At 39.4% G+C, this 14,461-nt stretch overlaps 1 protein-coding gene across 1 annotated transcript in view; it reads left to right on the top strand.

The window, feature by feature from the left end:
* The window catches only part of LOC306855487 (protein transport protein Sec24A-like), a 33,025-nt gene that overhangs the window by 417 nt on the left and 18,147 nt on the right, over positions 1–14,461 (top strand). The window contains exons 2-12 of the mRNA XM_079394239.1: positions 2,120–2,308; positions 4,169–4,324; positions 5,885–6,294; positions 7,338–7,519; positions 7,591–7,693; positions 9,446–9,572; positions 9,691–9,800; positions 10,532–10,644; positions 10,721–10,839; positions 10,918–10,973; positions 11,046–11,252. Of these exons, the coding sequence (XP_079250365.1) occupies positions 2,120–2,308; positions 4,169–4,324; positions 5,885–6,294; positions 7,338–7,519; positions 7,591–7,693; positions 9,446–9,572; positions 9,691–9,800; positions 10,532–10,644; positions 10,721–10,839; positions 10,918–10,973; positions 11,046–11,252 (1,772 nt within the window). The remainder of the gene's footprint in view (positions 1–2,119; positions 2,309–4,168; positions 4,325–5,884; positions 6,295–7,337; positions 7,520–7,590; positions 7,694–9,445; positions 9,573–9,690; positions 9,801–10,531; positions 10,645–10,720; positions 10,840–10,917; positions 10,974–11,045; positions 11,253–14,461) is intronic.

Raw genomic sequence — 14,461 nt, 5'->3', positions numbered from 1 at the left:
TCGGTTGCTAATGTCATGAAACACGGTCTTATAGAATTAATTAATCGCTGCAGGAGTGTTTAGAAACGAACAAGTGAAAGTAAAAATGGTTAAATATGAAAAACTAGAAGCTTCACAGAAATGATGACCTTCCACCCGCCACGCTCTGATAGAGCTGTCAACTATTAATCACATCCAGAATTAAAGTTGTTTATGTAATATATATATATTTATGTGTGTGTACTGTGTATATTTATATGTATATATAAATACACACACATGCATGTATATATTTCAGAAAAAAATTGTTTATAAATTAAATGTAAATATATAAAACGAATGATATGAATATAAATATATACATGTCAATATTTTTAATATATATGCTGTTTGTGTGTGTTTATATACATAATAAATATACACAGTACACACACACACACACACATATGTGTGACCCTGGAGCACAAAACCAGTCATAAGAGTTAATTTAGTGAAATTGATGTATGCATCATCTGAAGCTGAATAAATAATCTCTCCATTGATGTATGGTTTGTTATGATAGCACAATATTTGTCTGAGATACAACTATTAGAAAATCTGGAATCTGAGGGAGCAAAAAAATCTAAATATTGAGAAAATCTCCTTTAAAGTTGTTCAAATGAAATTCTTAGCAATGCATATTACTAATCAAAAATGAAGTTTTGATATATTTACGGTAGGAAATTCACTAAATATCTTCATGGAACATGATCTTAATATCCTAATGATTTTTGTCATAAAAGAGAAATGTATAATTTTGATCCATACAATGTATTGTTGGCTATTGCTACAGATATACCTGTGTTACTCATGACTGCTGTTGTGCTGCAGGATCAGATATATATTATGTAAACAAACTTTTATTTTGGACATCCCAAATTAATTTAATTTAAGTCAATGGACAAGTAATAAATCCAACTAACCAAATACCATGCTGCACTTATGTGGTAATTTATGGTTTTATTGTGTGATCGCACGACTGTAACTCTGTACACTACACTCATATTGTGATATGATACGGGTTTACTGTAAAACAGCAGATAATGCTCTTCATCAGAGCCTGGACTTCATTCCTGAAGATGCTTCTCAGGGGAATATTGAGGAGTCTTAGTTTAGGCTTTTTAAAATTAAGATTATGTGACCTGAATGTTTGCAAATTTCAATTTGATGTATTTGTATTTTAACAGTAGATATTATTTAAGCAGTTTTACAAAGAAAAGTGCCTTACAAACGTGTCTCTGTTACGCTGAATGGTGTTTATTGGAGGGTCCAGACACGGCTTAACCCTGATCAGTCTGAGCGCTTTCAGCTGAGAGAAACTTGCCCTGATCTTAACATACATCAGTGCCTGTGTTTGCTCTCAAGATGCACACCAGCGATGGTTTTTCTAAGGCACGTTTTTAAATGTCCTAATTGAACTATGGCCTGATCCTGTCTGTGACACCAGGCCTAAATCTGATATTAATGCATTCTTATGGGATTCTTGATGTAGCTGTGGGGGAATTTTGTACAATATCTTCAACACAATGGTACAAAAACATTTGATTTCAAACTTTCATTATTCATTTTATGTATATATTATATTATTTTTAATTAATTCATTATATTTATGAAATTACGTTTATTTGATGTAAAAATGTAAATAAATCTGAAAAATGTGAATGCTATCAAATATAAGCTTGTGTTTTGCACATCAATCAGAAGTCTCTCTGTTCAGGAACCCAGTGTTTTGGCTTTTAAATACAGCTAGATTCACCACGGTGTTGTTTTATTGACTATATGAATATGGATATTTGATACAGCCGTGGGATTGCTGTCAGATAGCGGGTTATTCTGAGGCTCTTCATTAGCTGAAGGCTGTTCCGCTCGTTAGAAGACACGCTGTGTGACACTGTTTTGAACGTTAGCATCACAGGCGCTTGCGATCTTTGAGTTTTGATTGCTCATTTATCCTGTTTTGGATTCAGTGTGTGTGTGGAGATCTTCCTCCGGGTGAAGATGACGTTCTCCTGAGTTCATCTGGTCAGGGGACTAGTCTGTGATGGCCAGTTAACTCCAGTGTTTGGTTTGTAACGGACTCTTGTGTTGTTGTCTGCCGCAGGTCCGTCACAGAACCCCGTTGGTGTTTTCCCGTCTAACCAGGGCTTCATGGCTCTGCCGCAGCCGGGCTACACGAGCAAAGGCCCGCCACCGGCCATCTACTCCCAGCAGCCTCAGCGGCCTCCGCCCACCGGGACCCATCCCATCATGCACCACAGCACACCGCCGCACGCTAACTCTGTGAACCACGGTACATTCATCTGATACTAAACACAGTTCAACTATAATACTCTAATATTATTAGTGTTTAAAATAGCTCTATGTGAATAAATGTATTTCTGCAATCAAAGCTGTATTTTCAGCATCATTACTGCAGTCTTCAGTGTCACATGATCTTCAGAAATCATAATAATATACTGATTTACTGCTCAACAAACATTTCTGATTATTATCAATGTTGAACACAGTTGTGGTTGTCAAACGTCTGGGGTTAGTAAGATTTGAAACAACAAAAAAGTGATTAATACTCTTATTCATTAAGGACACATTAAATTCATCAAAAGTGCCAGAAAAGACATTTATAGTGTTATAAAAGATTTCTATTTCAAATAAATGCTGTTCTTTTGAACTTTCTCTTCATCTGTGAATCCTGACAAATAAAATTTATCACAGTTTCCACAAAAATATTTAGCAGCACAACATTGATAATAATCAGAAATGTTTGTTGATCAGTAAATCAGTATATTATTATGATTTCTGAAGATCATGAGACACTGAAGACTGCAGTAATGATGCTGAAAATACAGCTGCAGATCACAGAAATACATTACAGTTTAACACATATTCACATAGAAAACAGCTGTTTTACATTCTAATAATATTTTACTGTATTTTTGATCAAATAAATGCAGCCTTGGTGAGCAGAAGAGACTTCTTTCAGAAACATTAAAATAGCTTTTGTCTGGTAGTTGTTTAGTTTTGTGCTCTGGTTTGATTTGCTGATTTTTGTGCTTTGGTTTGTCAAAAACTAAACACAAATGGACAGTTTTTCACCAGATTTGAACAGCAGCTCTAAACTCTTCAGCTTTCTGCCACAATAGGCGCGTTTCCATTACAGATTTGCGCAAAACTTTGGCAATATTTTATAGATGTCAATAAAAAAGTATTGCGAAATGACGGCGTTTCCATTAACAGATGTTATGCGACAAAAACGTATTTTTTTTCCCTCTCGCGATAAGTCATGGCAACGGAATTTGATGGGATTTTGACTGATTTTGGCTATATTTAATCGAAGTCTTTACAAAAGCAGTGCGTTGAGCTGCTTCAGAAACGTGTGCGGCTCATATAAACACAAGCATAGACTAGAGTGGCTGAGATCGACTCTGGGGGCCGTATTAGAGCCACACTGCGCCGCAGACGTGTTCAGTGTAAATTGTCTAAGCATGAATGGCAGGCAAAGTCCCTTATACTTGAGAGCGGCCACGTATGAAGTGTTTCTTGGAGGTTATAGTACACTGAAGAATGATCATATGACAATTTACGTACACCGTGTGACCCCGTTTTTGCTAAATTTACGCGTTTCCATTAGACGTATTTTCAATACGTAATTTCAATTTGCGCAATTTGAAGGGTAATGTAAACGCGCCTAATGAAGACTTGCAGTAATGATAATAATACTACATAAATGCATTACAACTATAATTTTCTAATTAACTGGGTTCTGAAATCATAACTGTCCATGCAGCGGGCAGATCACACTCACTCACACACGCACACACACTCACGCGCACTCACACGCACACACACTCACGCGCACTCGCACACACACTCACGCGCACTCACACGCACACACACTCACGCGCACTCGCACACACACTCACGCGCACTCACACGCACACACACTCACGCGCACTCGCACACACACGCACACACTCACAATGTAATTGAGCTGCATGGAGTATTTCTGCTTTTAGAAGTTAATTTTCATTCACTGCAGGACCGTTTCATTGAGATGGTGAAGCCAAAGCTGGTTCAGACGATGCAGAGTGGATGGCTTTATTCCTTGATAGTGTTGTGTAATGCTCACTGATGTTCTTCTGATGTGTGGCAGCTCCTCCTGCGCTGAATGTGATGGCTCCCCCTCAGACGTTTGGTCTTCCTCCTGCGGCCGTGAGAGGAACACCTCCTCTTCCTCCTCCTGCAGTCGGCCCTCCTCTTCCTCCTCCAGCGGCTGTGAGAGGAACACCTCCTCCTGCACACAGCGACGGTAAGAGAGACAGTTCACCCAAATATTAGAGATCTGTCATCATCGTCAGGCTCTCGCAGGTAATACTGAGCTCCAGAGAGGGAACAGAATGTCAAATATTTTGAGTGTATCCTGTTGCAAAGCAAAATATATGTGTGTGTTCTCTGAATATTTATGTATATATAAACATGCACACATATGCATTTATATATTTCAGAAAAATGCTATATTTATATATTAAATGCATAAAATACATAAATGTATAATATAAATTATATGAATACAAATATAAACATGTAAATATTTTCAAAATGTATACTGTATGTGTGTCTTTATATATACAAAATAAATATACACAGTACACTCATTATGTAAAAACAAACTTTTATTTTTGGATGCAATTAATCGTTTGACAGCACTAATTCATATGGATTCATTTTACGATGCCTTAATGAATCTTTTAAGTTTTGGACTTTCAGTGTTTGAGGTTTCATTAAAAACACCTTAATTTGTCTTTGATGGAGGAAGTAAAGCCTCAGGTGTTTGGAAAGACATGAGGGCGAGTAAATGATGATTTTTGGGTGAACTATTTCTGTAATGCTGCGCTTCCGTTGCTAATCTGAACTGGGGCTGTTCAGTTTAATAATTATAATTATAGGCCGAGTTAAATTGCCTGCTGTAGATCAGGTCTGACGTGAGTTACAGTGATGAAGGCACTCTTCATCATCCTCTGTATGTGACTGTAACTGTGTTGTCTTTAATCCCGCATAATTAAGATTCATTCAAAACCTCAATCTGACATTAATTACTAATCTCGCTTTTGATCGAAATGATTGCTCGATTTGTCTGTCGCTCTCTGTTTGACTGACGGTCATTTGTGTTTGGATGAGTTGTTTGGCAAAATGGAAATGCTTGCATGATAATATCTGACCCTGCAGCACAGAAGCAGTCATGAGCAGCACAGGTATATCTGTAGAAATAGACAACAATACATTGTATGGATCAAAATTATACATTTCTCTTTTATGACAAAAATCATTAGGATATTAAGATCATGTTCCATGAAGATATTTAGTGAATTTCCTACCGTAAATATATCAAAACTTCATTTTTGATTAGTAATATGCATTGCTAAGAACTTCATTTGAACAACTTTAAAGATGATTTTCTCAATATTTAGATTTTTTTGCTCCCTCAGATTCCAGATTTTGTAATAGTTGTATCTCAGACAAATATTGTCCTATCATAACAAACCATACATCAATGGAAATATTAATTATTCAGCTTTCAGATGATGTATAAATCTCAGTTTCAAAAAATTAACCCTTATGGCTGGTTTTGTGGTCCAGGGACACATCATATAACAGGAGGAGAACATCTCAGCTGCACTGAACATCAGAAGCAGTCGATGTAAACAGTGACTGACCCGTCAATCTGACCATCTCAACCAATTCTTTTGAAGTGTTTCATTTGAGGCTTTAGCAGACATTTCCATCATTTATAATTTTTTTCTTGGATTAGAAGAAACTGTTCTTCTTAAGGTTCTCCGTGCGCTGCAGTGTGATGTTGTTGTGTCTGCAGGAGTGTACCCCGGACACATGCACCGGCCGCTGGGCAGCTCTTACCCCTCGCTACAGGCGGCCTATCAGAGCGTGTCTGGTGCGCAGACGCCTCCTCCTGCGCAGATGCAGCTCTACACGCAGACGCCTCCTCCTGCGCAGCCACAGCTCTACACGCAGACGCCTCCTCCTGCGCAGCCTCAGCTCTACACGCAGACGCCTCCTCCTGCGCAGCCACAGCTCTACACGCAGACGCCTCCTCCTGCGCAGCCTCAGCTCTACACGCAGACGCCTCCTCCTGCGCAGCCACAGCTCTACACGCAGACGCAACCGCCGCCTCCTGCGCAGACGCAGCTCTATCCACAGCAACAGCTCTACACGCAGACGCAGCCGCCTCCTCCTGCACAGACGCAGCCACAGTTCTACCCGCAGGTACGTCTGTCTCAGATCAGACTCATGCTCAGAATTCTCTCAGCACGGAGTAGTTTTCAGCTGTTCTGTATGAACAATACACACTTTGGTGTCAATTTTGAAGGTGTTTTTTGCAGTAGTAGTAGTAATAGTTTAGGTAGGTATAGATATTAGATGGATGTTAGATATGTTAGACTGTTATGTAATACAAAATTGGTGTTGTTTTTTGTCCCAGTTCAGAGCTCTTGACCCCCTCTAATATATTGGAGCTGAATGATTAATTTATATAGCACCAATATCACAAATCGCAAAGGCTGTGATTTAATCAAAGAGATTAATTTTTTTTATATATTTTATATATTCTCATTTCTAAGTCACTTTGGATAAAAGTGTCTGCTAAATGACTAAATAATAATAATATATTTATTTTCCAAAAAACACCAAAATAAAAGCTCAATTTTACAAGACTATATTTAAAAATAAAAATTAATTCTATATATAAAACTAAATAAAAAATTTTATAGATAGTTTTTTTCACAGTGTAATGTCATTATTACAGTAGGTTTCCTATTTTGTTTAATATTTATAATAATTCCGATATGTCATTATTATTGTTTTTTTATTTCTTATTTTCTGTGCTAAAGCTCCCCACAACAAAATCACCCCAAATATTCTAGAATTACTATTTCTTTACAAATAGAACTATTTAAGTAATTTGGTGAAAAGTCCATTATTTTTTTCATATCACAATATAAAACCTAGAAAGAAAGAAAAAAATATTACATTGTCAGGTTTTCCCAAAATCAGCGCTACAGTATGCAGCATATAAAATTATATAGCAATGTTATGATCGAACTGTAATGTTATGAAAGCAATACAAATATGCATATGCTTAAACTCAGGAAATAAAACGAACAAAGAATAAACGGCCAATGAGATTTGGTTTGACCTCGAGGCTGACAAAGTTAAGTCCTCATACTGACCTTTTGCTGAAAACTGATTGTTTTGAGACTGTTTGTGGTTTGTCTGAGAGCTAAGCTGGTGTTTGTGCCGTTCTCTTGCAGCCGTCTGCAGCCGCAGCTCAGCTGAGCCCCTCGTTAGCATCATTAAGCCTGCAGTCTCAGCCTCCGGAGGCGCTGAGGGTCGTGAACCTGCTGCAGGAGCGCAGCCTCCTTCCTCCAGAATGCGTGCCGCCGCCGGTGCCCTGTCTGCCCCACGACCTGCAGAAGCTCAACTGCAGCCCAGAGTCAGTGCTCGTCTCTCTTCTCTCGCTCTCGCTGGGGTTTGTGCTCTCGCTGACGGTGTTCTCTTCCGCAGGGTGTTCCGCTGTACACTGACCAGCATCCCACAGACGCAGTCTCTGCTGAACAAGGCCAAGCTTCCCCTCGGCCTGCTGCTGCACCCCTTTAAAGACCTCTCTGTGAGTCACCTGATCCTCAGACACCACATCTCACCGCTGCGAAGCAGGGCTGGGCATCCAAAACACCTCCTGTTTTAGAACCGCCTTCAAATTCCCAAGAACCAGGTGTTCGATGGGACACGTGCATTTCCATTCTGCTTACCGATTGCTGCGTTCGCATTTGAATGTGATTTAACACTATTTAAGTGCAGTAATGGGAAGAACTTGCGCCCTTTTCCACTGCAGAAAAGGTTGTTTTGAGCCGGAACTGACTTCTTTCATATTTATGGACCAGTGAGCAGAAAACTATGTCAGTATATTATCATAAACACAGCTGTTTGTGTCTTAAATGAACATAAACCGATGAGAAGGAAAACACTCGTGTACAGTATTTATTAGATCTGTGTGCGTTCGGTGTTAAGAGACAGCAGCCTAATAAACACTGCCTGTCATTAATGTTAATCAAAGAACAAAATAATTTTGTCTTATTGGAATCGAAACTGGTAATAATAATAATTCATTACATTTATATAGCGCTTTTCTGCTTTTTCTAAGCACTCAAAGCGCTCTACATTGTGAGGGGTGGTGTCTCCTCGTCCACCAACAGTGTGTAGCATCCACCTGGATGATGCGACGGCAGCCATAGTGCGCCAGAACGCCCACCACACACCAGCTACTGGTGGAGAGGAGACAGTGATGAAGCCAATCAGTGTAAGGGGATGATTAGGAGGCCATGATGGTCAGAGACCAATGGGGAAATTTGGCCAGGATGCCGAGGTTACACCTCTACTCTTTTCGAAAGACATCCTGGGATTTTTATTGACCACAGAGAGTCAGGACCTCGGTTTAACGTCTCATCCGAAAGACGGTGCTTTTTGACAGTATAGTGTCCCCGTCACTATACCGGGGCGTTAGGACCCACACAGACCACAGGGTGAGCACCCCCTGCTGGCCTCACTAACACCTCTTCCAACAGCAACCTAGTTTTCCCAGGAGGTCTCCCATCCAGGTACTGACCAGCTCAACCCTGCTTGGCTTCAGCGGGCAACCAGTCTTGGGCTACAGGGGGATATGGCTGTCGACATCGATAAGAATCAGAATCGATAAGCAATTGAAACGATACCCAACCCTGCTGCTGAACACTAAGAGCAGTCAAGCACCCAGAAATGAAAACCATCATCGTTTACTTTCCTCGTCTCCTTCTAAACCTGGCTGACTTTCTTCTGTGGAAGGACAAATTCAGTGTCTTGAATTTACTTTTGGTAATAATGAACAGAATTGAAGCTTTCCGGCTTCAAAAAGCACACAGAAGCACTGTAAAAATATTCTAAATGTCACATAGTCAGTAAAAAGAAGAGGAAAAATACTTTTTATTTAGTCACCAAATTGCAGAATTGCGTTGTTCAGAAGTGCTTCTATAATTTTTTTTTTCAGTCATTTTACATTTATGTATTTAAAACATTATTTAAGATATTAATCTTCAGCATTATTTGTAGTGTGTAAATGCATTCATCCCACCTCAGGGCTGCATTAAACAGTTGTGTAAATGCATTTAATGTCAGTTCAGATGCAGCTTCTGTGCTTCACTTACGCAGTGCAACGATGGATTTTGTTGATTTTTGGCTAGTAACTGTAGAGATTTGATTTTTGGGTGAGCTTTATCAATCCTATCACAATCAGAGCACCAGTGCTCTTCTCATCACGAACATCCTCTCAAGCGCTGACGGAAATGATCTCATTAGTTATTAATGAGCTAATGTTCTTCCTCTTCAGCAACTGCCTGTGGTGACGTCCAGTAATATCGTCCGCTGCCGCTCCTGTCGGACGTACATCAACCCGTTTGTGACCTTCATGGACGGTAGAAGATGGAAGTGCAACCTGTGTCACCGAGTCAATGATGGTGAGCACTAGTGTGATGATGAGAGATTATGCATAATTAAAGTGGTATGCACGGTGTTGTATATGCGGTGTGATATCTGAATCATGTAAATGAATGTTTTTGAATCATGTGATCTCAGTTCCAGAGGAGTTCATGTATAATCCGGTCAGCAGATCGTATGGAGCGCCTCACAAAAGACCAGAGGTCCAGAACGCCACCATCGAGTTCATCGCCCCGTCAGAATACATGGTACTAGTTATTATAGTTTTTATTAATATTTTAATATTGTATTTTGTATTTTCTGTTTTTGTTGTAATGTGAAAGTTTTAGTAATTTGGTTGTATGCTTTTCTCTTTTTTATTAGTTTTTTGTTGTCTAAATAATTATTCTGAATATATTGAAATGTTTTTTTTTTCATTTAAATTGTTGAAATGAACATTTTAGTCATTTTGTTGTGTGTTTGTAATTTTTACAAGTTTTCTTATGTCTGTGAGGTTTTTAGTAATTTATTTCAGTTTTAGTTTATTTTAGTTAATCATAATCAAATGAACAAAGTTTCCATTGCAACTAGCTAATATTTTTTTAAATATATTATTTTAGTTATTTAAGTAACTTTTTAAAAATGGTTTTAGTTCGCTATAATAACCCTGGTTTCATGTAGGCACTGACAGACAGTTCTATCCGTAACATAGTATAATGTACAGATCTGTTAAATTACATGCTAATATAAAGATTTCCACACAAAGTGATGAGCCATTCAGCAGGGATTTATAAATTCTACATACAGACTAAGGTCTTTTATAACCTTTTGTTAATTGTATACCTTGTATAATTTATTCAGAGATTGCCATGAAAATAGCCTTGATGCTGGCATGGCGTTAAAAAGTGAATAAATAACACACAGATTGAGAGTGTGTGAGAGATGTGAGATGTTGAAGTGTTTGTCTGAAGCTGGTGTAAAGTGCAGTGTTTATCCGCAGCTGAGGCCGCCGCAGCCCGCCGTTTACCTCTTTGTCCTGGACGTGTCTCATAACGCGCTGGAGACCGGATATCTGGATGTTGTCTGTCAGACGCTCCTGGACAACCTCGACTCGTAAGTGAGCATCACTGATGAAGCTGCTGTCCGCTGCGCTTGAGCTCACTCATCAGTGTGTTTCTTTATGATGAAGGCTTCCCGGAGACACTCGGACGAAGATCGGCTTCATCACGTTTGACAGCACCATCCATTTCTACAACCTCCAGGAAGGCCTGTCGCAGCCTCAGATGCTTGTCGTGTCAGACATCGACGGTAAGCGCATTCTCCCATCAGTACAGATGTGCAGTGAAGTCTCTGAAGTGAGCTGACTGTCGGCCGTTCCTCCCTCAGATGTGTTCTTACCGACGCCGGACAGCCTTCTGGTCAACCTGAGCGAATGCAAAGAGGTGAGTGAGCGAGCAGCATGAGCGCTCTGGCTCTGTCGGAAGCGACTCTAAATGGTCTGGTTGTGGTTGCAGCTGGTGCAGGATCTGCTGGCGAGTCTGCCGCAGATGTTCAGTAAGACGATGGAGACACAGTCTGCTCTGGGTCCGGCGCTGCAGGCCGCCTTCAAGCTGCTGTCTCCCACCGGCGGACGCATATCTGTGTTCCAGACGCAGCTGCCAACCATCGGCATCGGCTCGCTCAAACCCAGAGAAGAGCCCAGCCAGAGAGCCAACGTCAAGGTTTGCCACCTGATCACTATATTGATGGATCGATTGATTGATTGATCAGTGGTGTAAACTGACTGCTTTGAGCCTCGGGTTCAATAATTCATAGATGCAAACTCCTCACCTTTCAGTGACAACTTTTTTTTTTTTTTTTTTATAGATCAAAATAGGTCACCTGTGAGATTTGCTTAGATCCAATGAGAAAGGGTTTTTATGAGGAGGGGGGGGTGTCTTGTCTTACAAGGGTAAATAATGAACTGGGGCCGGTTGTATAAACTGTTTAGACTAGTTTTTTTCTTCAAAACTGGCCATAATTTTTTTTAATTCAGTTATGAAAAAGTAGATTGGTCTTATTTGTATTGGAAAAGTAAGGCAGCTGCTAGTTGGTTAAACTAGTTCTTAAGACACCGTCTTAACCTGGTGGCTAAGTTCAAGCAACTGACCCCTGGTTGTTTCAATAAGTTTTGTATAGTATTTCTTTACTCTTTACTTCAGAAACGATGTATAAAAGGTAGGGGTGTGCGATATATGTCGTCTGCGATAATATTGTAATTGTTTTAATGATGTGCATTTTGACATTATCGAGTATTTTGCAAAATCCATTTAAAACACCCCTACAGAGTTAAGTGGGCATTTAGAATGCATTCTTTCACTACATGATTCAGTCTAATAAAATTAATTTAGAATGATCACAAATCCAAGACGTGGGGGCAGAAAATTTATATATTTCTACCACTTCATATAGTTAATCAATATCACACAGAGTGCCGTTTCTTCTGCAAAAATTACCATGATTACAAATGTGATATTGATTTTTTTACAACAGCTCAATAAACAAGAAGTTAATTAAGAGACTTACGTTTTAGACACCGTATTTCCTGTTTTTGCGCTATTTCAACAACAAAAATGATTTCAAACACAGCCACAGCACTGTTTTGTGTGTCTGAGCAACATGATGGTGTTTCGTCTCTGAATGAATCAACCGTTTAAATGATTCGGTTCAGTCTCAATGACTCATTTATTAACACTGACTTACTGCCACCTGCCGGCGGTTTTAATTTCACTTTTTTTTTTTTTTTTTCATGTTTTAAATCATTTCCAATATCAGTATTCAATGTTTTATATCAAAACATTATTTATGCATTTGAAATTACAGGTTAAATGCATTCATGTCTGGCATTAAACAGTGTAGAAATAGAAGCTGCGTCTGAAGTCAAGTCAAAGTTTATTTCTATAGCACATTTAAAAGCAACAGAGTTGCACCAAAGTGCTGTACAACAAATACAAATACAATACGGCAAAAAAACTAACAAAAAAAAAAACAGAGCCTTAAGCATGCATTATTCAAAAGCCAGGGAGAACAAATAAGATTTAAGAGCAGACTTAAAACTAGCTAGAGAAGGAGCGAGTCTCACATTTACAGGCAGACTATTCCAAAGTTTCGGGGCTGCAGCTGAAAAAGCCCGGCCACCCTTGGTTTTACAGCGACAACGTGGGACCGTTAAAAGAAACTGATTACTGGACCTAAGAGCTCTTTGAGCAGAATAAGCAATCAGAAGGTCACTGATATATTTTGGTGCAAGGCCCGCTAGCGCCTTGTACACACAAACAGCTATTTTAAAATCAATTCTGAACTTTACAGGAAGCCAATGTAAAGATGCTAGGATTGGAGAAATGTGATCCCTCTTTCTTGTTCCAGTAAGAAGCCTCGCTGCAGCATTCTGGACAGTTTGTAAGCGAGAAATCGCCGATTGAGGCAGTCCCCAATAAAAGGAATTACAGTAGTCCAAGCGAGATGTTATGAAAGCATGTATTACAGTCCAAGTCTTTATGAGGCAACAATTGTTTCAACTTAGCAATGGATCTAAGATGGAAAAAGCTCCCCTTTACCACTGTACTAATTTATCAAATTTAAGAAACAAGTCAAATGTAACCCCAAGATTTCTTACATAGGGTTGAACACTAGCGGAAAGGGACCCTAAATTAAAATCAGATGAATATCTAGAGTGACCTAAAATCAAAATTTCACTTTTGCTTTCATTTAATTGTAGAAAGTTATCAGCCATCCAACCTTTTAACTCCTCAAAACAGTCGTCAAGCACATCCAAAGAGCCACTGCCGTCATAACAAAGGAGCCGATGAGGAAGAAAAATTCCCAATATTCACTGAGAAGGCTCTATTTTTAAGATAAGAGGCCAACCACTGCAGAGCGGTACCCTGAATACCTACCCACTTTTCCAGCCGCTGTAGCAGAATACTATGATCAATTGTGTCGAATGCCGCACTAAGATCCAACAAAACAAGTACCGCATGAGAACCAGTGTCAAGAATTTGCAGAAGGTCATTACTGACTTTTAACAATGCAGTTTCGGTGCTGTGTAGTGATCTAAAACCCGACTGGAAAGTGTCCAGGACCTTGGACATACTAATGTAGGAATCCAACTGACTGTAGACAGCTCTCTCTAACAATTTTGAGATAAAAAGCAATTTGGAAATAGGCCTAAAATTACTGAAAATAGATTGGTCAAGATGAGGTTTCTTTAGCAGAGGATGGACTATAGCATGTTTAAAACTAGCAGGTACAACTCCACTTTCCAAAGAGTTATTAATGAAAGCTGTTACAGCCGGACTCAAGGTTGCAAACACTTCCTTAAATAGATGAGCTGGAATGACATCAGACTCACAGGTGGACAATTTAACCTTAGAAACAATACCAGCTAGCTGTACAGAGGAAATGAGGTGAAAGCAGGTTAACAACTCTGTAGGTGAACAGCTCAATGGAGGATCAAATATCGATGGCTTAATAGAAGCTCTGATATCCAGTACTTTGTTGTCAAAAAATTTGTAAAAGTTTTCACAGGTCTCCTGAGATGGATCAAGAGACGGGGCAGGTACGGGATTTAGTACCAGATCAAAAGTCTTAAACAGCATCCTCGGTCGATTCACATTTTCAGTAATAAGTTTAGAAAAGAATTCAAACTTAGCCTCTTTGACTGATTTTTGATAACTAGCTAAACACGCTCTTAAACACTCATATGAGACTTGGAGTTTGTCCCTTTTCCACTTTCGCTCTGCCTTACGACACTCCTGTCTGAGAGCACGGGTGTTTGCATTAAACCAAGGCTGAGAAATGTTGTTTCTCTTCGCTTTCCTTGGCTTAAGGGGAGCGACAGAATCAATAGAAATGGAACAGGAATTAGTAAAAACCTGCAACATCTCTTCCG

Source organism: Barbus barbus, assembly GCF_936440315.1.
Source record: "Barbus barbus genome assembly, chromosome: 36".
Lineage (NCBI taxonomy): Eukaryota > Metazoa > Chordata > Actinopteri > Cypriniformes > Cyprinidae > Barbus > Barbus barbus.
This window is presented reverse-complemented; position numbering and strand designations above follow the sequence as displayed.